This window comes from Pristiophorus japonicus, chromosome 5, assembly GCF_044704955.1.
Source record: "Pristiophorus japonicus isolate sPriJap1 chromosome 5, sPriJap1.hap1, whole genome shotgun sequence".
In the NCBI taxonomy this organism is placed as follows: Eukaryota; Metazoa; Chordata; class Chondrichthyes; family Pristiophoridae; genus Pristiophorus; species Pristiophorus japonicus.
In genome coordinates, this window is record NC_091981.1 from 208,594,045 (window position 1) to 208,619,950 (window position 25,906).

The following is a 25,906-nucleotide window of genomic DNA, read 5'->3' on the forward strand; positions in this document are numbered from 1 at the left end:
CCCAAAATCCGAGGTTTTTCCATTTATACATGGATGGTTGCTTAAACATAAATGGAAATGTGCCTGACATTAGAACTTTAGAACTGTTTTCATAGCAGATATTATAGTATAAAATGAACTTTTCCAATAATTATAAAAATTACAAATAACATGCCAAAATTATAAAAACACACAATTTTTGTGTTTCATTTATTTTAGTAAGATTCTGTGTTGATCAAGATGAGTGTCAGTGCTGGGAAAAGAAGAAAAAAAAGACTTGGATTTATCTAGCGCCTTTCATGACTACCGGATGTCTCAAAGCACTTTACAGCCAATTAAGTACTTTTGGAGTATAGTCACTGTTGTAATGTGGGAAGTAAAAACCTTTCCTTTTTGGGGCACAAAATTCACAGATGAGGTGTAGCGTGACCAGATACAGATTAAAACTCCTTTTACTCTGCTCCCACAATGGTCTTAAACCCAGTCTCAGGACCCCTATCACAGCATCGTGACTTATCCCCATTTCTTCTCTGAATGTATTTGTCACTTCAGGACTGAAATTACACTGTGAAAATATTAGCATACAAATGTTTGAATCTGTTTTTATGAAATTCCCTTTTCTATTATTTTAACAGAGGCATTACCCTATTTATTTTTTAACACATTGCCACATTGTGATTTCAAGCCTTAGTGTCAGCTGTACCATTTTTATGGCAGTCTTGTGCTATGGATCTGTGCTCACTAAGAACTGGGCTGAGACTATTCAAATGCTACACTTAGTGTCCTTGAGGCCAGCAGATAAAGGAGCTCTTTGTTGCATGAATGTTTGGTTCAGAGGTGAAAGAACCATATATTAAATCAGGCCTCCAAAGCGATCATTTTTCAATTCTTTTATTCCCCAAAAAAGACAAAAAAGAAAATTTCGGTCAGAGGCTTCCTTCGGACGAATGTCTCCAACCCGAGAATTTTTGACAAAAGTACCTGATGGTCCCGGAGGCCTTCTCTTCCAGCGCATCGGAGCACGTCCATGTCTTCCAGGTACGCACGGAGAAACTGGAGTGACGTGAGCCTGGACAATTAATCACGGTACAGAATTGTCATTGATAGTAATGGGAACTCCGTATCTCTGAGTTCTCATTGTTATCAATGAGAAAAAAAACAGGGACAAGAGTTTGAAGTTCATTCGCTGGGCAAGAGATGGGCAAATAGCCCAATCTCGCTCGCAATGAATGTCCTTCCTGTGGGGATGCAGAAGATCTATCGAGATATCTTGACAGATCGGAAAAGCCATTTTTTGGCGCAGGCGCATTACGCGCTGAAAACCAGCTTTTGCGAGGCTTCGCCGGTTCCATACGTATTCCATACAGACCCGGCCAGGCCGGGATTTCAGGGCTAATAGATTAAATGATGAGGCTCCATCTCCGGTGCAGAGTCTTGCTCACCGAGAGCATGGATTGGAAAATCAGGCATGGAGATTAGTACACCTGATTTGCGCCATTCTTGGTTTTATGGCCATTAAAATTATTCACCGGAAAATTGAAAGCACTACAAATGAGGCACGCTGACCTCCACGCCCGATTCACTAATCCGTTCTCAGGTCGAACAAGGCTCTGCACTGGCAGCCGAGGATCAGAACATGAATCCATAATTTCCCTACACAAAAACAAATAGGATGTTTTAGCTTTTGAGCATTTTCCTTTCAATGTCTTCAAACTGAGCAGGATATAATTCTGCCACATCTGCTTAAATAATTCTTTTGAAAAATTCTATTCTTTAAGATTATAAAATTGAATAATTTGAGTAACATATTGAGCCAAAAAATTTCATTCATAATATGAAAGAAGAAACACTTTTTTGAAAGAAAAACATGATAGCAGAATCTCAAGACTAACTTCAGGAAAAACAAAAATTGGCTATTTTTATTTAGGGATTACCTGTTGGGTATGGTTAGGAGAACTTATCAATGGTGAAGTTCCGATCCCTGAGGCTGCATTGAGGCTTCTCTCCCTTTCATCCTGGTAAATACGGTCCCTTTCTGCTTCTGGCAGGTTTAGAAAATTCTGCATTGCCCTCAGGTTGACCAGCAAAGACTGCGAGGCAGTCTTTGGGTCCTCTTCTTTTCTGAGAATTTCAGACAGCAGACCCTGCGTAAAAGAAAAGTAGAAACAACATTGTAGTATTTTTGTGAACTGAACTTGACCAGAGACCACTAATTATTCTCTTACTGCTGTGCTGGAGTTTCAGAGTGAACCTTCAATGGCAGTAAGAATACATTAATGCTCAATTAGGTACTGTGAAAGAAAGACTCAATTGTAACCCTAATTTTATAACTGTCTTCTCTAGCAGTGCACTCACATTCATGACATAAACCAGAATATAGGCGATTACTACATAGACCTTTAACAAAGCATGCAATGGTGAATCTGCAATTGCATAATTGTGAACAGCTAAATAGAAAAGATATTACGGAAAAAGCGGGTGAACAATTTTGCACAATGACAGGAGTTTTACAAGTCTGATACAGTTTTTCCTACAGTACATTTGTATAAAAAGTCATATTAACAATTTTGAAGCAGTAAAGATACTGCTCAAATAAACAGCATTTAAACAAAATATTTGCAACGTATGCCAACAAGAAAGTATTTGACAAAAACAAAAATAAAATCAACTGTTTACCAATGTTTCAGAACTATGTGTCTGAGAGAAGACAAAGCTGCACAGACCTGATGAGTATGAAGCACTCACTATGTAAATGTTAATGTGCATTTCATTGCCATCTGTTAACAGATGCTTGCTAGCTGTAAAGATACCCGCACATGAAAAAGGATACAACTTCTATTGGGCTAATATATACAAATGTTTGTAAACATCAGCTTTTGATGCTGCAGAAGTTCTTTGTTCAGGTTGATATCAATACCAAAAGATGGATTTTTAAAGCTTTCTTTTAAAAAATTAAATGTATCACCTTTACTTCTATAAAGTTATCAACTTTATTAAAGCACAGGTAACATATTGTTGTAAAGTGATGCCAAGCTAGTGTTAGAATACACTTCAGCGATTCCTAAGCAGATGCCAAATAAACCATAGAGTACTGATTCTGCAAAAAAAAAGATTTGTTCCCTATAGACCTGACTATGCATAAAATGGCTGACTACCTTTAATGTTCATTTTGGAACAGTCACCGTGCTTTTAACCATTTTATGGATGGTTGCAGCTGTACGTATGACCATTATCAGATTTACAATAACAGGAGGAGAAGGGTGAAGCAGGGAATTTGGAGTAATATCCCAAGTTATTAAAAATACAATCCATGCCCATTTGTTATCTTGTCAATTTCATAAAATTGAAAATGAACCAGCAGTGATTTCTTTGTGTACTCAAACTGATTTACAAGTCAGACTCCCAGTAAAGAGACTGCTGCAATCAAATTTAAATGAAAGAAAAATTACTGTGATGAAACCAACTACGCAAATTCAAACATTGGATAATAGTTTTACTCCACTGTGGATTTAAACAGCTGCTCAAGTAATGCTGAAGAGAAGAGATGCTCACACTTCACCTAGGCTTGATAATCCCTCATACAGGGTTGTGCCAATCGATTTTCTTACAATTTGTAATCAATTAATCTACTGGTCATCAAGCCAACCACTCTGGGCATGGCGTGGTGTAGTACTGTACATCCTCCATTTGGTTGTTCAGACCCTATTTTACAGGTGACTTATTGCCATAGCAAAAAAAACACAAAAATGTGTTTCTTTATCTTTAGTTTATTAGCTTGAAAACTAATGTACGCACTGATTGGAAAATGTAATCTCAACTTGTTTGTCTTCAGGTCAACACTAAGCTTCAATAAATCGGCGTACAAAATACTGATCATGCATTTAATTAGCTCAATAGTCAAGTTATCATTCAAATAATCTCACAGTATTAATTACCAAAATAACACGTTGGTGCAGCCTTCATTTTCATATAGCTCAACCTATATGTTTTTCATCCTGACTAGTTCAACTTTTTGATGTTGTTTAAATTGATCAAATTTACAAATTGCTCTTTAATTTAATGAATTATTTTTAAAAGTCCTAACACTGAAAAATTCTGCACTGATTTCCTGCCATTTCTACTTTAGAGCTGGCAAGTGCGTCAGTACAATGGTTTGAATGTTTTCTAGAGGTACTATTGAAATAGATTCAGTGATACAAAGAGTATGCATTTAGGTTGGAATTGTTATGCAGGCTATATTCACTATACAGACAAAGAAAACAGATTTTAGAATGTACCATGACAACATCACGTCAGCGAGATCAGAAAAACCAGCTCCAGGCATCACTATAGAATGGCACTAGACAAGTTTGATCAGATTGCTGTATGATATGCTGTACACAAACATCTTCCTCACACGTTCACTACCAACAAAATCACAGCCATTATGCTCAAAACAAATGCCTATTTTCACATAATATTAAGTACACATTCTCAACTAAGCATATCCTTCATTAAGTAGGTTGTATTACATAAGTAAATCACATGCGAATACCCAAGTACTTATATAAATCAATGACTTTTCTGCCACCGCGTTAATTCCATGTTACGATAAAGGAAGTTATTGAAATATATTTATACTGAACTACGAACAACACAATAATAATGGTATTTTCAAAGAAAAGTGTGAGAGGCACTCTGCACCATCATTCTAAGAAGATTTTGTGAATATACTGATCCTAGCAAAAATTCCAGTGTGAAGATATTTGAAGCTGCACTTATTTCATATATGTAAATTAAAATGAACTCAAGGAGAGTTCTAGAATTTGGAATTATGTCACCGATTTTGCTCACACTGAGCTCCCTATCATAAGAATATATGAAGGAATTGAAGGTCATATATCCAAGTTTGTTAACAACACTAAGTTAGGTGGGTCAGTAAATAGTATAGATGGGAGCAGATAGTTGCAAAGGGACATTGATAGATTAAGTGGTCGGAATATTCCCAGCCTTGAGTGCGGGTTTGGAGGTGGGCCCGCTGTCAAAATAGCCTTGATTGACAGTGGGTCGGGATCCCAATCTAAACCCGCCAGTTTCTGACCTGTCAGGTCTGCGTGCGGATCGCAGACTCGACAGCAAGCGGCATGCGAGTCAATTAAGATAACTAGGAGGTAGTTGAATACCAGCATCACCAACCTTCTCCACGATCACCTTATGATGCACAGGACATGGGCATCAGCACCCGACCACATTGCTGCCCGGGATCTTGACTCTGTGCACCCTGATTGCCACATGATGTGTCAGGTGGGCATTCACTCCACACCAGTTCCATAAAGCATCCCTGCAATGCCTATGCCATTCCTTTCAGTCGGGATAAATGGTTCATTCTCCGGTTGGCAACCAGTAACTCGTGGGATGCCCAGGGATCAGTGCTGGGACCCCAACTATTTACAATCTATATTAATGATCTGGAAGAAGGGACTGAGTGTAACGTAGCCAAGTTTGTTGACGATACAAAGGTGGGAGGAAAAGCAATGTGTGAGGAGGACACAAAAACTCTGCAAAAGGACATAGGCAGGCTAAGTGAGTGGGCAAAAATTTGGCAGAAGAGTATAATGTTGGAAAGTGCGAGGTATTGCACTTTGGCAGAAAAAAATCAAAGAGAAAATTATTATTTAAATGGAGAAAGATTGCAAAGTCCTGCAGTACAGCGGGACCTGGGGGTACTTGTGCATGAAACACAAAAGGATAGTATGCAGGTACAGCAAGTGATCAGGAAGGCCAATGGAATCTTGGCCTTTATTGCAAAGGGGATGGAGTATAAAAGCAGGCAAGTCTAGCTACAGTTCTACAGGGTATTGGTGAAGCCACACCTGGAATACTGTGTACAGTTTTGATTTTCACATTTATGAAAGGATATACTTGCTTTGGAGGAAGTTAGGAGAAGGTTCACTCGGTTGATTCCGGAGATGAAGGGGTTGACTTATGAGGAAAGGTTGGGTAGGTTGGGCCTCTACTAATTGGAATTCAAAAGAATTGAGAGGTGATCTTATCGAAACGTATAAGATTATGAGGGGGCTTGACAAGGTGGATGCAGAGAGAATTTTTCACTGATGGGGGAGACTAGAACTAGAGGGCATGATCTTAGAATAAGGGGCCACCCATTTAAAACTGAGATGAGGAGAAATTTCTTCTCTCAGAGTGTTGTAAATCTTTGGAATTCGCCGCCTCAGAGAGCTGTGGAAGCTGGGACATTGAATAAATTTAAGACAGAAATAGACAGTTTCTTAAATGATAAACAGATAAGGGGTTATGGGGAGCAGGCAGGGAGGTGGAGCTGAATCCATGATCAGATCTGCCATGATCTTATTGAATGGCGGAGCAGACTCAAGGGGCCTTATGGCCTACTCCTGTTCATATTTCTTGTGTTCTTATGAATGCTACTTAAGAGGATTCAAAGCAGGCACTTACAATTTTACCTATCTTTTGACGGGTTTGCCGTCCCTCGGGGAACACACCAGATAAGTGGAGTCGGGTTCTCAGTGACTCTCCATTACTTTGGCTAGTTGACAGCTGCAGAAGTGGCATAAAAGCTACCATTTCACAGTTGTTCACATTCCAATGTCAGAAGATGAAGCCTTCAGGATTTGGAAAAAACTTTTGAGCTCTATGCAGATTGTAAGTGTTTGCAGTGAACTCTCTATTCACGGTCACCTCCTTGGAGCAACCTCTCTCACCACTGACAGATCGCTTCTGTCATTTCAACCTCACCTGCCACCTATTCCAGCAGCATCAAAGCCCTTGACAAAATCTCACCTTGGTCCTCAGAATCGACCCACGATCAGCCCTAACACCATCACCACCAGGCACACCAGCATCACCAACAACACCAACCTTCTCCGCAATCATCTGATGATGCACAGGACACAGGCATCAGCATCCAACCACATTGATGGCCAGGCTGGCCTCACAATGCCACATTTACTTCACTTGACTCTGTGCATCCTGGTTGCCACATGATGTGCCAGGTGGGCATTCACTCCACACCAGTTCCATAAAGCATCCCTGCAATGCTTATGCCATTCCTTTCACAATCATCATTGTGCAGGGTTCCCTTATGTCTTTCCATTCACTAAAACTCACTTAGCCACTTCCAAAGGTTTACACAAATCTGTCCAAGAACACAAAATGTTCAAAGAAAGATTTCAATACTTGACAACACATTAGTAGAAAGTGTACATGATCATTGGCTAAAACACCCAAGTGCCTACCCTTGCATGTTGTTAGTTGGTATGATTGGGCTAGGATGAGGATGAGTGTGAGGGATGGCTAGTGAGATGGGGAAGTGATGTAGCAGATAGAGAGGGATGTGCAAAGTCAGTTGGGGTAAGCAGGTATGTGCAGGGTAGTCAGCGCAGAGTGATGGCGATGTGATGAGTGGCACAGCAGGATGAGGTTGATTGTATCTTTGCAATAACATTTCATGATCTACTGAGATCATTGAAAGGTTTGTGCCACTGCAGACTGGTTCTCCTGACAACATCCCTGATTATCCCCTCCTGTGCAATGTGCACCCAGGCTCGTTGGTGCCCTGGGGATGTCTCCTCCGTCCATTGGAAGGGAAGAGAACCTTCCTGCGTGTTGTGCCTCCCTCCATAAGCATCTGGAGGAAGTCATGGAAAAGCCTGGCTGCAGCTGTGCATATTTGTGCAGTGCTTGTCAGTGTTTGCAGCAACTCAATGCTGCAGAACACTGACTGAAGAACTGTCAGAAAAAAGTTGGCCATAGTCCGTTTAAGGAAACCGTCTGATGACGGGTCACCAGATGATATCATCAGAACCGCTTCCTGTTAATTGACTGGGAACCTCGCAGGGCAGGCTTATCAAGCACCATCAATGGAAGATTGCTATCAGAGGGTGGGCTGGAACCGGGAGCGCGTTTCCCACACACTGCTGATACCGCCCTCACCATCGCGGCCAGTGAGTGGGCAAAACTGTGGCAGATGGAGCTCAATGTGGGAAAGTTTGAGGATTATTTTTTTTTTATTAAAGCAAAACAAAAATGGAGTGCAAGTCACTCCAGGCCAGTCTTAGACATCTCCAATCTCTCAGAAGTACAGCAGAGAGATCTGGGAGCTAGTCACCTACATGACCTATCAATAGCAGAAATTTAAAGAAAAATTATGTTTGTTTTTCAAATAGTAAACATAGAGCTGTTTTATTTATGGCTAGATTGATTGTGCCTATTATGGTGGAACACACAAAAGCCTAACTTTACTGTGAGCATATGGACAAGAGTCAATTGAGAAAGGAAGTGTTCATGTGTTGAAGGATAAACACGACGGAGCAGATATTCCCTGAGCATTTAGTTCTCTGTGGAAAGTCAAGGAATACTAAAATGCTAACTAACAGAGTTTTGTGCATTGCACCCTCGGGAAAAATTGGCCCATGTCTCCTCAATCAGCTCTGGATGCATGAGTTTTGGTGTGAAGTAAGTTTTTTTTGCATTCCACCAGCCCTGGCACAATTAGTCTATCCATGAATAAAAAAAGCTCAATTGTATTTCATGATTTTATAATCTTAAACATTTACTAATCCAATTAAACCTTTATGTCAAGTAACGCAGTTTTGTGTTAAAACCTTCAACAGGGGGAGGGGAAAGAACTGGGTGACTCAAACAGCTGGATGGTTTGCTTCTTCCCAGTGTCACATGACCGGCAGCAGGTTTATATTGACGAACTTGTTGATGCACATCAAGGAGGTTTAATTTAAAATATCTGAAAATCAAAAGCATGAAAAGTTGCTAATTGTTTGGAGGCTAAAATTTACTAAGCACGTACAGCATACCCTTGCTATAATGCACTACTTGGAAGCTATCCAAATAGTGTGTTATAGTAAGGTGCATGTTATAACAAAAATCAGTGCAACACAGTGGGGGAGGGGGTGCCTAATAACAGAGTAATATCCTTGGTGCTTTTTTTGAAATACATTCCTGTCCAAGTTTTTCATCAGTTTTTTCGTAGCAATAACTTTAAAAAAAAATTAGTTGTTATAGTAGATTTTAAATCTTGATATATCAGCCCTATATATATATCTGTAATGCACCAATTCATGGATTAAATGCCATTACAATGTCCAAAGAAGTTCTAGCTCCTAATGTATAGCCATCCCTGTCAAAGCTGTTGAGAGGCGTAAACATTTCCATTTCTTTACTGCAAAGTGCACTCTATTGCAGAAAGTAAAGAATATGCACATATGTCAATGTGTTTATGGAAAGGGTGAGAAAAATCAATCCTCTGATCTTCAGATATACATTTCTGATACCGATAAACCAAAAGGAACAATTGGGACCCAGTAAGAAGTTACACCACTTCAAGTCGTACAGGGTAGAAATGAACAGTTGGAAAAAATGGAAATGCTGCCATTGGCTTCTCTACCTGCAAAAGCATGCTAGGAGCGGCACTAGACGTACCTAAAAATGAGGTGCCAACCTGGGGAAACTGCAACACAGGACTACATGCATGCTAAACAGCAGAAGCAGTATGCTAGAGACAGAGCTAAGTGATCTGATCCATCAATGGATCAGATCAAAACTTTGCAGTCCTGCCACATCCAATCATGCATGGTGGTGGACAATTAAACAACAAACAGGAGTAGGAGGAGGCTTCATGAATATCCCCATACTCAATGATGGCGGAGCCCAGCAAATATGAGTGTAAAAGACAAGGCTGAAGCATTTACAACCATCTTCAGCCTGAAGTGCTGAGTTGATGATCTATATCGACCTCCTCCTGAGGTCAGCACCATAACAGAAGCCAGTCTTCAACCAATTCGGTTCACTCCACGTGATATCAAGAAACGGCTGAGCACACTAGATGCAGCAAAGGCTATGGGCCCCAACAACATCCTAGCTGTCATGCTGAAGACTTGTGCTCCAGAACTAACCGCACCTCTAGCCAAACTGTTCCAGTACAGCGAAAACACTGGCATCTACCCAGCAATGTGGAAAACTGCCCAGGTATGCCCTGACGACAAAAAGCAGAACAAATTCAATTCAGCCAATTACTGCCTCATCAGTCTACTCTCAATCATTAGCAAAGTGATGGAAGGTGTCGTCGACAGTGCTTTCAAATGGCACTTACTCACCAATAACCTGCTCACCGATGCTCAGTTTGGGTTCAGCCAGGACCACTCAGCTCCAGTCCTCATTACAGCCTTGGTCCAAACATGGACAAAAGAGCAGAATTCCCCAAAAATGAAAATAGATTAAATTACTGCCCTTGACATCAAGGCAGCATTTGACTGAGTGTGGTATCAAGGAGCCCCTGTAAACCTGAAGCCAATGGGAATCAGGGGAAAACTCTGCACTGACTGGAGTCATACTTAGCAAAAAGGTAGATGGTTGTGGTTGTTGGAGGTCAATCATTTCTGCCCCAGGACATCACTGCAGGAGTTCCTCAGGGCATGTCCTAGGCATGACCATTTTCAGCTGCTCATTAATGACCTGCCCTCCATCATAAGGTCGGAAGTGGGGATGTTCGATGATGATTGCAGTGTTCAGTGCTATTCGCAACTCCTCAGATAATGAAGCAGTCCATGCCCACATACAGCAAGACCTGAATGACATTCAGGCTTGGGCTCATGAATGGCTAGTAACATTTGCACCACACAACATCCTGGGGGGTGGGGTGGAGGTCACCATTGGCCAGAAACTTAACTGGACCAGCCACATAAATACTGTGACAGCAAGAGCAGGTCCGAGGCTAGGTATTCTGCGGCGAGTGAGTGTCTCACCTCCTGACTCCCCAAAGCCTTTCCAGCATCTACAAGGCACAAGTCAAATGTGTGATGGAATACTCTCCATTTGCCTGGATGAGTGCAGCTCCAACAACAGTCAAGAAGCTCGACACCATCCAGGACAAAGCAGCCCACTTGATTGGTACCCCATCTGGTAAAGTTCTTACTCTACAATATGAAACCACACGGCACATTCTGGGGACAAGGTCACTCTGTGACCTTAACTCTTTATTCACAGGACTCCAAAGACGATTACTCGGCATGGGACCTCCCCTTTTATACCCATGTGATCAGGTAAGGAGTGTCTCCCACAAGTTCACCCCTTGTGGTCACGGTGTGCATCTAGGTTGAGTGTATACAATAATACAGTGGTGTTACATTGTGGTTACATACATGACATCGCCTCCCCCCCCAAAGTCTTATTGGGATCAGAGGTTTAGTCTTTCAGGTAGACTACGCTCCCTCGTGGAGCGCCGCAGTTGGGGCTCTGGTTGTTGGACACTGACGTGAGTGTCTGTCACCTGTGGTGATTCCGGCCTGTCCGGGCTGACCGCAGGGATTATGCATTCTTCTGATTGCTCTTGTTGCTCGTTCACTGGCGATGTTGTGAACTCCATCTCATGGTCTTCTTCAGGTTCCTCCGTGTCGATGCTGAACCTTTTTTTTACTTGGTCCTGATGCTTACGGCATATCTGACCATTGTTGAGTTTTACCATGATGACCTTATTCCCCTCTTTGTCAATTACAATGCCCTCAAGCCAGTTGGGCCCCATGGCGTGATTGAGGACGAATACAGGATCATTTATTTCTATACATCTCCCCCTCAAATTACGGTCCTTGTACTCATTTTGTGACTTGCGCTTGCCCTCAACTATGTCGGTCAGGACTGGGTGAATGAGGGACAACCGAGTTTTGAATGTCTGTTTCATTAGTAGCTCTGTGGGCGGGACCCCCATGAGCGAGTGCGGTCGGGATGTATAAGCCAGCAAGAGACGCGACAGGCGGCATTGTAAGGAGGGTCCTTGAATCCTGAGCATAACTTGCTTAATGATTTGGACCGCACGTTCCGCCTGGCCATTGGAGGCCCGCTTGAGCGGTGCAGTCCTGACATGGTTGATGCCATTGCCCGACATAAACTCTCGGAATTCGTAGCTTGTGAAACATGGGCCGTTATCACTAACCAGGATGTCCGGCAAGCCATGGGTTGCAAAGATCATACGTAGGCTTTCCACGATGGTGGATGAGGTGCATGAATTCAGAATGATGCACTCGATCCATTTCGAGTACGCATCTAACACAATAAGGAACATCTTATCCATGAATGGGCCCGCGCAGTCAACATGAATGCGTGACCATGGCCTGGTGGGCCAGGGCCACGGGCTGAGCGGAGTCTCCCTGGGGGCATTACCCAGCTGGGCACACATTGTGCACCAGCGAACACAGTGTTCCAGGTCTGAATCAATTCCAGGCCACCAAACGTGTGACCGGGCAATGGCCTTCATCAGCACAATGCCTGGGTGCTCGCTGTGGAGTTCCCTGATTAATGCCTCCCTGCCCTTTTGGGGCATAACTACCCAGCTGCCCCATTGTAGGCAGTCGGCTTGGATGGAGAGCTCATCCATCCGTCTGTGGAACGGTCTGACCTCTTCAAGGCATGCTCCGCGTGCGGGCGCCCAATCCCCAGTCAGGACACATTTCTTAATCAGGGATCGGTTTGTCCAGATTGTGATCTGGCGGGCTGTGATGCGGGAGCCTGCGCTGTCAAAGGCATCGACAGCCATGACCATCTCGGCGCTTTGCTCCGCTGCGCCTTCAGTGGTGGCCAGTGGAAGCCTGCTGAGCGCATCAGCGCAATTTTCAGTGCCGGGCCGGAGCCGGATGGAGTAGTCATAAGCAGCCAGCGTGAGAGCCCATGGCTGTATGCAAGCTAATGCATTGGCATTGATAGCCTTGCTGTCTGACAACAGGGATGTTAATGGCTTGTGGTCCATCTCTAATTCAAACTTCCTACCAAAGAAATACTGATGCATTTTTTTTTACACCATAAACACATGCAAGCGCTTCCTTCTCGACCATCCCATGTGCTTGAGAGCACGACCTGGAGGCATAAGCCACAGGTTGTAGTTGACCCTCAGCATTGCCCTGCTGCAACATGCACCCAACCCCATAGGACCATGCATCACATGTCAGAACCAATTTTTTACAGGGGGTTATACAGGGTCAACAACTTGTTTGAACAAAGTAGGTTTCGCGCCCGATCAAAAGCTCGTTCCTGACAGTCCCCCCAAAACCAATCGCAACCCTTACGCAGGAGCACGTGTAGCGGCTCCAACAACGTGCTCAAGTTCGGCAGAAAGTTCCTGAAATAGTTCAACAGTCCCAGGAATGAACGCAACTCCGATGTGTTGCAGGGCCTGGGTGCTCGTCGAATCGCCTGTTTTGGATTCGGTGGGCCGAATCCCATCTGCAGCAACCCTCCTGCCCAGAAACTCAACTCAGGAGCTAAGAACACACATTTAAACTTCTTGAGTTGCAGGCCTACCCGGTCCAGTTGGCGAAGCACCTCCTCCAGATTGTGGAGGTGTTCCTCGGTGTCTCGACCCATGACGAGGATGTCGTCCTGGAATACGATCGTTCCAGGAATGGATTTAAGCAGGCTTTCCATGTTTCGTTGAAAATTCGCAGCCGCTGAGCGAATGCCAAACGGGCACTTGTTATAAACGAACAGTCCCTTGTGCGTGGTGATGGTGGTCAGTCATTTAGATTCGTCGGCCAGTTCCTGGGTCATATCGGCTGAAGTGAGGTCCAACTTTGTGAACAGCTTGCCGCCTGCCAGCGTGGCGAAGATGTCCTCCGCTCTCGGGAGCGGGTATTGATCTTGTAGGGACACCCGATTGATGGTGGCCTTGTAGTCGCCACAGATCCTGACAGAGCCATCCGCTTTTAGGACGGGAACGATGGGGCTCGCCCAGTCACTGAATTCAACAGGCGAGATGATATCCTCTCTCAACAGCCGGTCCAATTCGCTCTCGGTCTTTTTGCGCATCACATACGGCACTGCTCTGGCTTTGTGGTGCACTGTCCTGGCTTCCAGGGTGATGTGTATCACTACTTTAGTGCCTTTGAAAGTCCCGACGCCAGGTTGGAATAGTGAATTAAATTGTTGTAGGACTTGTGAGCACGCACTTCGCTCCACAGATAACATTGCGTCAACATCCCCCCATTTCCAGTTCATCTCGGCTAACCAGCTCCTTCCCCAACAGTGCGGGACCATTGCCCGGGACAATCCAGAGCGGCACTGACCCATTGTGTGTGACAGCCAACATTGCACTGCCTAGCACCGGAATGATTTCTTTAGTGTAAGTCCGTAATTGTGTCTCAATACGTGCTAATTTGGGTCCACTGGTTTTAAGTGGCTATAGCTTCTCAAATTGCTGAATGCCCATGAGTGACTGGCTGGCCCCAGTGTCCAGCTCCATGCGTACTGGGGTACCATTTAATAAAACCCTCATCATTGGTGGCGTTTTGGTGTATGAACTGTGAATATTCGCCAATTGGACCTGCTGAACCTCGGCGTCCATCAATTTGCCCCAAAAGTCATCCTGCCTCAATGAACCCTCTTCTGGTCCATTTACCTCATTGCACCTGGTTGCAGACTTCCTGCACATTCGAGCTAAGTGGCCACTGAGATTACAGCTCCTGCAGACAAACTGTTGAAATCTGCAAGCTCTAGCTGAGTGTTTTTCCCCACACCTCCAGCATAGAAACATAGAAAATAGGTGCAGGATTAGGCCATTCGGCCCTTCGAGCCTGCACCGCCATTCAATGAGTTCATGGCTGAACATGCAACTTCAGTACCCCATTCCTGCTTTCTCGCCATACCCCTTGATCCCCCTAGTACTAAGGACTACAACTAACTCCTTTTTGAATATATTTAGTGAATTGGCCTCAACAACTTTCTGTGGTACAGAATTCTACCGGTTCACCATTCTCTGGGTAAAGACGTTTCTCCTCATCTCGGTTCTAAATGGCTTACCCCTTATCCTTAGACTGTGACCCCTGGTTCTGGACTTCCCCAACATTGGGAACATTCTTCCTGCATCTAACCTGTCTAAACTCATCAGAATTTTAAACGTCTATGAGTTCCCCTCTCATTCTTTAGAACTCCAGTGAATACAAGCCCAGTTGATCCAGTCTTTCTTGATATGTCAGTCCCGCCATCCCGGGAATCAGTCTGGTGAACCTTCGCTGCATTCCCTCAATAACAAGAATGTTCTTCCTCAAGTTAGGAGACTAAAACTGTACACAATACTCTAAGTGTGGCCTCACCAAGGCCCTGTACAACTGTAGTAAGACATCCCTGCCTCTGTACTCAAATCCCCTCGCTATGAAGGCCAACATGCCATTTGCCTTCTTAACCGCCTGCTGTACCTGCATGCCAACCTTCAATGACTGAGTTAAAGTTTCCATTGTTGGGAATGAAGGGACTATGGCCAGGCATTCCACGCTGACTGTCCCTTTGACTGCTCTTCAGTACCCGATTGGTGGGTGTCAATGGCCCCATCCCGGGCCGCATTGTCCACTGTGATGGTGTGAATGTCCATTCAGCCTGCCATTGTCTCTGTTGAAATCCTACTCTGGGGTCTGTTGCTGCCTGGGGAGTGTCGGACTTCCCCTGCTTGCCTGCGGGGCTCTGAGTCGCATTGATGATGTTGACTCCCTGATCAATCGCCGCGTTAGAGGCAGAATTGCGCGCGTATATTATTTTCGTCTCTTCCTCCCCCGCCATGAAAGTTTGAGCTATCAACGCCGCCACTTCCAAGGTCAAATCCTTGGTCTCAATTAATTTACGGAAAATTCCCGCATGACTGATGCCCTTGATAAAGAAGTCCCTTAGCATCTCCCCCCTGCAGGCGTCTGTGAACTTACAGAAGCTGGCCAAACGCCGGAGGTCCGCTACGAAGTCCGGTATGCTCTGTCCTTCACAACGTCAGTGGGTGTAGAATCTGTTCCGGGTCATATGTATGTTACTCGCCGGTTTGAGGTGCTCCCCGATCAATTTGCTAAGTTCTTCAAAGGTTTTGTCCACCGGCTTTTCGGGTGCTAGTAAGTCCTTCATGAGCGCGTAAGTCTTTGGTCCGCAGCTGGTCAAAAGATGGGCCCTTCGCTTGTCGGCCACTGCATCCCCCAGCCATTCTTTCATAACGAAGCTTTGCTGAAGCCTCTCAACAAAATCATCCCAGTCTTCCCCAACACAGTACCGGTCCTCTGTGCTACCGGTGGCCATTCTCGTGGGTCGTGAATTCCCATTTCTCGTCGCCAATGTAAAGTTCTTACTCTACAGTATGAAACCACACGAGGCACATTCTGGGGACAAGGTCACTCTGTGACCTTAACTCTTTATTCACAGGACACCAAAGACCTGCGTGGGACCTCCCTTTTTATACCCATGTGATCAGGTAAGGAGTGTCTCGCACAAGTTCACCCCTTGTGGTCACGGTGTGCATCTAGGTTGAGTGTATACAGTAATAAAGTGGTGTTACATTGTGGTTACATACCTAACACCATCCATCACGTTAAACATTCATTGCATCCACCACCAGCACAGTGTGGCTGCAGTGTGTACCATCTACAAGGTGCTCTGCAGCAACATGCCAAGACACCTTTGACAGCACCTCCCAAACCCACCATCCTGACTTAGAAGTATATTACCATTCCTTCATCGTCGCTGGGTCAAAATCCTGGAACTCCCTTCCTAACAGCACTGTGGGAATACCACATGGACTGCAGCGGCTCAAGAAGGCAGCTCACCACCACCTTATCACGGAAATTAGGGATGGGCAATAAATGCAGGCCTTGCCAGCGACGCCCACATCCTAGGAACGAATGGACATTTACACCACTGAGTCAGAAGTGTGAATATATTGAAGCATTATAACACTATAAGAACATAAAAACATAAGAAATAGGAACAGCAGTAGGCCATATGGACCATCAGGCCTGCTCCGCCATTCAATAGCTGATCTGATCATGGACTCAGCTCCACTTCCCCGCCCGCTCCCCATAACCCCTTATTCCCTTATCGTTTAAGAAACTGTCTATTTCTGTCTTAAATTTATTCAATGTCCCAGCTTCCACAGCTCTCTGAGGCAGCGAATTCCATAGATTTACAAACCTCTGAGAAGAAATTTCTCCTCATCTCTGTTTTAAATGGGCGGCCCCTTATTCTAAGATTGTGCCCTCTAGTTCTAGTCTCCCCCATCAGTGGAAACATCCTCTCTGCATCCACCTTGTCAAGCCCCCTCATAATCTTCTATATTTCGATAAGATCACCTCCCATTCTTCTGAATTCCAATGAGTAGAGGCCCAACCTACTCAACCTTTCCTCATAAGTCAACCCCCTCATCCCCGGAATCAACCGAGTGAACCTTCCCTGAACTGCCTCCAAAGCAAGTATATCCTTTCGTAAATATGGAAACCAAAACTGCACGCAGTATTCCAGGTGTGGCCTCACCAATATCTTATATAGCTGTAGCAAGACTTCCCTGCTTTTGTACTGCATCTCCTTTAAACAGTATCTGAAGGCCTGAACATTAAACCTGATCAGTCCCAAGACCAGTATGCCTGTCAAATAATAACTGCACAAAAAGCACTGGCTTACTATCCATTTAGATCTTCAGTGGGAGAGGTTTGCCTCTGTATGCTACTGTAGTAAAATTGTGCACCAACTAAAAAGATTGGGCTTACAATTTTTCCATATATTACTATACATGCACCAGTATTGTTGATGCCAAGTGTTGCTATGGGGTCAATGAGGAGCATGTTTGCAGTACTCCCCAGCCCTTAATTTCTGATCATCGGTGAGGGGGAGGGATATGTGTACTCCCTCACCCCAATCTTTTGGTCAATGGGAGGGGTATGCGGCATGTTCCGTCTATTCCCCAAATGTGCATTTCTATTCGGTGGGTGGGGGGTTGGCTTTGGAGGAGCATGTTCATCTGAAGGAACATATTTTAAGAACTCTTCAATGGCAGAGAATAATCTCAAACTTAGTGTCTTTCCACTATCGCCAGATGGCAAATCTCACTGCCACAATACAATACCAGTAGAAGATTTTGCACATAATGTTACGCGACATTCATTTAACACTGTAACTGCCGATCATAGTGCCACCCACAGGCGCAACAGTTATTAATGCATTTTGAGATTAAATAATGCACCCACTCAGCTTTATAATATATAATAAATAGATATTTATTCAAGAGAATAACTTCTGCTGCACTGTTGTAGGTCTTCTTTTGTATGAGACCTTAAACCAAGCTCTATCTTCACTCTCAAGTGGATGTAAAAAATCCCTTTGCACAATTCAAAAAAGAGCAAGAGAGTGTCCTGGCAAACATTTATCACTCAACTAACATCACTAAAATAGATTATCATTTATCTTATTGCTGTTTTTTGGGCCTTGCTGCATCCAAATTGGCTGCCCTGTCTCCCTAGATTACAAGAGTGATTATACTTCAAAACGCTTTCATTGGCTGTGACAATGTTTTTGGTATATCCTGAGGTTATGAAAGACATCACATAACTGCAAGTTTATTTTCTTTCTATTGTAAAAGATTATGGGCCCAAGTTTCCACACGATAAAAAACGGGCGCCCCTCCGAGCTGGGCGCCCGTTTTTCACGCCTAAAATGGCGCCGGAAAAAAAACGCGCGATTCTGGAGCGCCCTGCAGCTCCTTGTCTGTTTGGCGCGGCGTCCAGGGGGGCGGAGCCTACACTCGCGCCGATTTTGTAAGTGGGAGGGGGCGGGTACTATATAAATTAGTTTTTTTCCTGCCGGCAACGCTGCGCGTTCGCGCACGCGCAGTGTGAAGGAAACATTGCCACTCGGCCATTTTTGTAGTTCTTTGTAGCTGTTTAATTTTTGAACATTTTTTAATAAAAGCACATTGCCATCAGCACATCAGCACTGAGAAGGCTGCAGGAAGCCTCAAAGTTGAGGCAGCCGTTTCCCTCCCCCTCCCCGCCCGCCGTCGGGAACAAACGGCTGCCTCCTCCCTCCCCCCCCGCGGAAACGAACGCCTGCAGCATTCTCCCTGGCTGAAGCACTTTCACACAGGTAGGAAGATGGTTTATTTAATCTTTTCTTTGCTTATAAATTTTTATTCAGGTTGGATTTATTTGTATAATATTTGTAGAAGTATAAATAAGGATTTATTATAGAATTTAATGACTTCCCTCTCCCCCCCCCACCTCGTTCTGGATGTCTAATTTGTAACCTGCGCCTGATTTTTTAATGTGTAGAACAGGTTTTTTCAGTTCTACAAAAATCTTCACTTGCTCCATTCTAAGTTAGTTTGGAGTACGTTTTCACTGTGGAAACTTTGAAATCAGGCGTCAGTGGCCGGACACGCCCCCTTTTGAAGAAAAAATTCTGTTCCAAAGTGGAACTGTTCTAAATGACTAGAACTGCAGAAAAAAAATGTGGAGAATTGCGATTTCTAAGATAGTCCGTTCTCCACCAGTTGCTCCTAAAAATCAGGTGCAAATCATGTGGAAACTTGGGCCCTAAAACTTTTAAAACATGAGGGTGCAGACTAATTAATGTCAATAAATGATTTATAACATAGTTTGGTACCTTTATTTTCTGTCACTACTTTTTTTGTTTTATCACATAATTTGTGAGGTTCTTCATATGTTTACGGTACGAAGCAATTATTTTGCAACAATGGAAGAAAATGGTTGTGTAATGCCACACCTTGCAAAGATTAAATGCAACAGACTTCCAGAAAAGAGTACGAATTGTTATTCGACGGAGCACACAAAAAGTTGTAATTTGTATGATGTTGACTAATAATGTCAACTCTATTCCTGCGATCATGTCTTCTAAAAATGACAAATTTCAAATAATCCACGACAGTATCATGTGGCAGAATTAAGTATACCTGTTGAATTATATTGAACCAAGTTTATGGGGTAGAAATTCACCTCGGGTGGTGGGGAAAAACAGATGGTATCGGATAGGCCGCCTGTTACACGCAACGCCTGACATTCAGCTCTACTGCAGTGAATGGAACTGAAAAGTAGGCACTGCGTGCAATGGGCGGCCGATCTGATATCGCCCCTTTTGCACCATCACCCAAGATGAATTTCTAGGCCTACATAACTTTCTCATCGTCCGATTTGCTTGAAATATTTTTTTTTAAATTGAGGCATACACTATCAGTTATTTCCTGGTAATCAATTACAAAATCATCGCTCAACAAAGTTACAACAACACTGTCACAAGCATTAGTTCCACATTTGCCCAGGAGTTGCTCTGTTTTTTTTGGAGCAACTTGATTTTTCTGGAGTATCTTAAAAATCCCCATTCTGCACATTTAATTTGCGCCAGTGCAAGTGAGTTAGTTAGGATTTCATTTAAGTTTAGTTCTTTTTTCAAAAGGGGGCGTTACCAGCCACCTACGCATGTTTTGGCTATTTAAGCCAGTTTGGACAGCGAATAATTGCTCCAAACTAACTTAGGCCCGCACGGAAAACCCTTCAGAGAGTTAAGAAATCAGCGCAGGTAGCCAGAGATAGGGGGTGGAAGGGAAGCAGAGAGGACCTTGCAAAGCACTAAACATCTTCACAACAACATTAAAGAAGCATAAAAACCATCAATAATAATAATAAATAAATAAATAATAAAACTTATGTCCTAACTTCATATCAAGACTCTCCTTCTCCCCCCACCCCCCCACCCCCCACCCCATCAAAACAACCATCAATAAATAAAAAATAAAACTCAAGTCCTACCTGCCTGGGGAAGTCAGCGGGCTGGGCCGGGCCGGCTGGTGCGGGAGGCCACTCGGCTGGGGATAGGTGTGGGAAAACGCACCGATTCGAGAACGCACCGGCAAGCCCTTCGGCCAGGGCTAGGGGCGGGAGAACGCAGCGACTTTCTCTCCGAGGGACTTCTCCAAGGACTGGACTTCTCCAAGGGACTTCTCCAAGGACTGGACTAGACTTCTCCGAGAGACTTCTCCGAGGACTTCTCCGAGGGACTTCTCCGAGGGACTTCTCCGAGGACTTCTCTGAGGGACCTCCAGCTGGCGGCAGGAGCTACTGTGCATGCATGAAATCTCCAGTGCGCATGCGTTGAGCTGCTGGCACTGTTTTTCGCACAGGGCCCTAGCTTCGCTCCCTAATGGACAGACCATGCTGTGCCAAGCCATGGAAGAGGCCACAGAGCAAGGAGAATATGGAGCTACATTTTCGGTGCCGTTTTGGGAGCAGAAAGTCAGCGCACCTCAGGTAAGTGCACCGAAAAAAACGGCGGGCCAAATTTGGGCCCTTAGTGAATATAGCATCTCATATTAACTGAATAGGATATATTTGCCTGTATCCACCATGACACCTGCTCTGGGTTAAAATGTGTAAATGAAATAAACCTGCCACTTTCCACAAACTATACATCATACATTTTTTTAAATAATGGATAGGTGAAAATGATTTCAAAGCAGTAATTCACCAACTGACTTAGATGATTGTTATAAACTATTTGAGCTTTGCTCTTACGGCTTACAATGTCATCTTAACCACTCAATGAGATTATTTCCTTATAATCACATCCAGGTATCCAGTATTTTCTATAATCATAAATATAGATAAAATATGAATTTCAGTGACATCTATTAGAAACCTTTTTAAGTACTCAATCAATACAACATGACATTCTTTGTGAATTAACTGAAATATAGAACTGATCTGTCTTTTTGGCATAATATGTTGAGAAAGTAAAGTACATGTTAAGTGTGGATGCTCAAATGCACTTGTAACTTACAACAGTTCTGAATTATAGCCAAGGCTAAGAAAACATTTAAATCAAAACAAATTTCTATGTACAAGAAGAATAAACATCTGTGGCTGCTTTTTTTTGTAGGTTTCACAAATGTAATGCTCAACCAGAACAGAATCAAGTCTTATTTTTAAGAACAGTTCCCCACCAAAATATCCTCCTTGTTTTGCTTGCATGTTTTAGCGCCTCTATTAAAACAAAAAACAAGAAACATCCCTCTCTAAGAACACGAACTGTATTTTTGAGACTCATTTAACTGGATAACAAACATACTGACAATATTAATCAAACATCTTGATCTAAAGATGCCGCATCTGAAAAGCAGTCAATTAAACAGGAACTAGATTCTCATGGTATCAGTAAATGAGGAACCAGAAAGCATTTTAGCTAAACATTAGGAAATGTGATATGAAAAGAGAGTTTATAACTTCTGTGCAGCACTACAGTAGCTGAAAAAGAATCCTGTATCTTTACGAAAGCAAAACACTGTGAATGCTGGAAATCGGAAATAAAAACGAAAAATGCTGGAAATACTATGGGGGTGAAATATACCCCGCGGGGCTGAAATAGTTCAGCATGCGGCACTGGGGGGACGCTGCGCATGGTGATGAGCGCAGTGGCCCTGGGGCGCTATGCTGCCGTGACAGCGTCTCTGCAAGCTCCCAGGCAATTTCTCGGGAGCCGGTAGTGCCCCCCGCCAAGTGAAAAGTGTTTTGTGTCCCCAGAGGTGCTAACGGGCGTCGCAAAAAGGGGCAATTTAGCTCCACATATCTTTACATTTGTGAGACAAGTTGTTGCAGATGAGCTGAATTAAATTGCAAAAGAATGTAAAAATAAATCTTCAAAAAGACAATTATGAATCTCTTGCAGTCAATACATTAATGGTGTCTGTGAATGTGCACAAGAACATGGCTAGTCTCGTAACCTTAAAAATGAATACACTGATTCAAATAGATTGTAACCAACTTCACAGAACATCAATGATTCTGAAAATAAAGAGCTTCTCTGCATCATCTCACTTTGCAATAAACCAAATGCTCTGATGATGCAGACCCGTAGCATGGCCCTACCCACTGATTTGGAGCTACGCCAAATGTACATAGAAACATAGAATCATAGAAAATAGGTGCAGGAGTAGGCCATTCGGCCCTTCGAGCCTGCACCACCATTCAATATGATCATGGCTGATCATGCAACTTCAGTACTCCATTCCTGCTTACTCTCCATACCCTTTGATCCCTTTAGCCATAAGGGCCATATTCAACTCCCTTTTGAATATATCTAATGAACTGGCCTCAACAACTTTCTGTAGTAGAGAATTTCACAGGTTCACAATTCTCTGAGTGAAGAAGTTTCTCCTCATCTCGGTCTTAAATGGCTTACCCCTTCTCCTTAGACTTTGACTCCTGGTTCTGGACTTCCCCAACATCGGGAACATTCTTCCTGCATCTAACCTGTCCAATCTCATCAGAATTTTATATGTTTCTATGAGATCCCCTCTCATTCTTCTAAATTCCAGTGAATATACACCTAGTCGATCCAGTCTTTCTTCATATGTCAGTCCTGCCATCCCGGGAATCAGTCTGGTGAACCTTTGCTGCACTCCCTCAATAGCAAGAATGCCCTTCCTCAGATTAGGAGACCAAAACTGTACACAATATTCAAGGTGTGGCCTCACCAAGGCCCTGTACAACTGCAGTAAAACCTCCCTGCTCCTATACTCAAATCCTTTTGCTATGAAGGCCAACATGCCATTTGCCTTCTTCACTGCCTGCTGTATCTGCATGCCAACTTTCAATGACTGATGTACCATGACACCCAGGTCTCGTTGCACCTCCCCTTTTCCTAATCTGTCACCATTCAGATAATATTCTGCCTCCCTGTATTTGCCACCAAAGTGGATAACCTCACGTTTATCTACATTATACTGCATCTGCCATGCATGTGTCCACACACCTAACCTGTCCAAGTCACCCTGCAGCCTCTTAGTATCTTCCTCACAGCTCTACTGCCACTCAGCTTAGTGTCATTTACAAACTTGGAGATATTACATTCCATTCCTTCATCCAAATTATTCATGTATATTGTAAATAGCTGGGGGCCCAGGACTGAACATTGTGACACCCCACTAGTCACTGCCTGCCATTCTGAAAATAACCCATTTATTCCTATTCTTTGTTTCCTATCTGCCAACCAGTTCTCTATCCACGTCAATGCATTACCCCCAATACCATGTGCTTTAATTTTGCATACAATCTCTTGTGTGGGACGTTGTCAAAAGCCTTTTGAAAGTCCAAATACACCACATCCACTGGTTCTCCCTTGTCCACTCTACTAGTTACATCCTCAAAAAATTTTAGAAGATTTGTCAAGCATGATTTCCATTTCATAAATCCATGCTGACTTGGACAGATCCTGTAACTGCTTTCCAAATGCGCTGCTATTACATCTTTAATAATTGATTCCAACATTTTCCCCACTACCGATGTCAGGCTAACCGGTCTATAATTCCGTGTTTTCGCTCTCCCTCCTTTTTTAAAAAGTGGGGTTACATTAGCTACTCTCCAATCCATAGGAACTGATCCAGAATCTATAGAATGTTGGAAAATTACCACCAATGCATCCACTATTTCTAGGGCCACTTCCTTATAAGTACTCTGGGATGCAGACTATCAGGCCCTGGGGATTTATCGGCCTTCAATCCCATCAATTTCCCCAACACAATTTCCTGACTAATAAGGATTGCCTTCAGTTCCTCATTCTCGCTAGACCCTCGGTCCCCGAGTATATCCGGAAGGTCATTTGTGTCTTCCTTAGTGAAGACAGAACCAAAGTATTTGTTCAATTGGTCTGCCATTTCTTTGTTCCCCATTATAAATTCACTTGATTTTCTGACTGCAAGGGACCTACATTTGTCTTCATTAATCGTTTTCTCTTCTCATACCTATAGAAGCTTTTGCAGTCAATTTTTATGTTCCCTGCAAACTTACTCTCATACTCTATTTTCCCCCTCCTAATTAAACCCTTTGTCCTCCTCTGCTGAATTCTAAATTTCTCCCAGTCCTCAGGTTTGTTGCTTTTTATATGCCAATTTATATGCCTCTTCCTTGGATTTAACACTATCCCTAATTTCCCTTGTTAGCCACGGTTGAGCCACTTTCCCAGTTTTATTTTTACACCAGACAGGGATGTACAATTGTTGAAGTTTATCCATGTGATCTTTAAATATCTGCCATTGCCTATCCACCGTCAACCCTTTTAGTATCATTCTCCAGTCTATCCTAGCCAATTCACGTCTCATACCATCGAAGTTACCTTTCTTTAAGTTCAGGACCCTAGTCTCTGAATTAACTGTGTCACTCTCCATCTTAATGAAGAATTCTACCATATTATGGTCACTCTTCCTCAAGGGGCCTCGCACAACAAGATTGCCAATTAATCCTCTCTCATTACACAAGATCCAGTCTAGGATGGCCTGCTCTCTAGTTGGTTCCTCGACCTATTGGTCTAGAAAACCATCACTTATACACTCCAGGAAATCCTCCTCCACTGTATTGTTACCAGTTTGGTTAGCCCAATCTATATGTAGATTAAAGTCACCCATAACTGCTGTACCTTTATTGCACGCATCCCTCATTTCCAGTTTGATGCCATCCCCAACCTCACTACTACTGTTTGGTGGTCTGTACACAACTCCCACTAGCATTTTCTGCCCTTTGGTATTCCGTAGCTCCACCCATACCGATTCCACATCATCCAGGCTAATGTCTTTCCTTACTATTGCGTTAATCTCCTCTTTAATCAGCAACGCTACCCCACCTCCTTTTCCTTTCTGTCTATCATTCCTGAATATTGAATACCCCTGGATGTTGAGTTCCCAGCCTTGGTCACCCTAGAGCCATGTCTCCGTAATCCCAATTACATCACATCCGTTAACAGCTATCTGTGCAATTCATTCATCCACCTTATTACGAATGCTCCTCGCATTGAGACACAGAGCCTTCAGGCTTGTTTTTTTAACACTCTTTGTCCTTTTAGAATTATGATGTAATGTGACCCTTTTTGATTTTTGCCTTTCATCTCTCTGCTTTCCACCTTTCCTTATCTCCTTTCTACCTTTTGCTTCTGCCCCCATTTTACTTCCATCTGTCTCCCTGCGTAAATTCCCATCCCCCTGCCATATTAGTTTAAACCCTCCCCAACAGCACTAGCAAACACTCCCCCCGGGACATTGGTTCCGGTCCTACCCAAGTGCAGACCGTCTGGTTTGTACTGGTCCCACCTCCCCCAGAACCAGTTCCAATGTCCCAGG

General features: G+C 43.6%; 1 protein-coding gene across 5 annotated transcripts in view; it reads right to left on the reverse strand.

Annotated features, from left to right (window-relative positions):
• Positions 1-25,906, reverse strand: part of LOC139264575 (DNA-binding protein SATB1-like) — a 160,941-nt gene that overhangs the window by 104,676 nt on the left and 30,359 nt on the right. For 4 of the 5 annotated variants that reach the window (XR_011593374.1, XM_070881272.1, XM_070881270.1 and 1 more), the window contains one exon: positions 1,914-2,123. The exons of the other annotated variant lie outside the window; for it this stretch is intronic. Coding sequence is in view for 3 of the 4 variants with exons in the window: in XM_070881272.1 (XP_070737373.1) it covers positions 1,914-2,123 (210 nt within the window). In the remaining variant the exon portion in view is untranslated. The remainder of the gene's footprint in view (positions 1-1,913; positions 2,124-25,906) is intronic. 5 annotated transcript variants of the gene reach the window in all.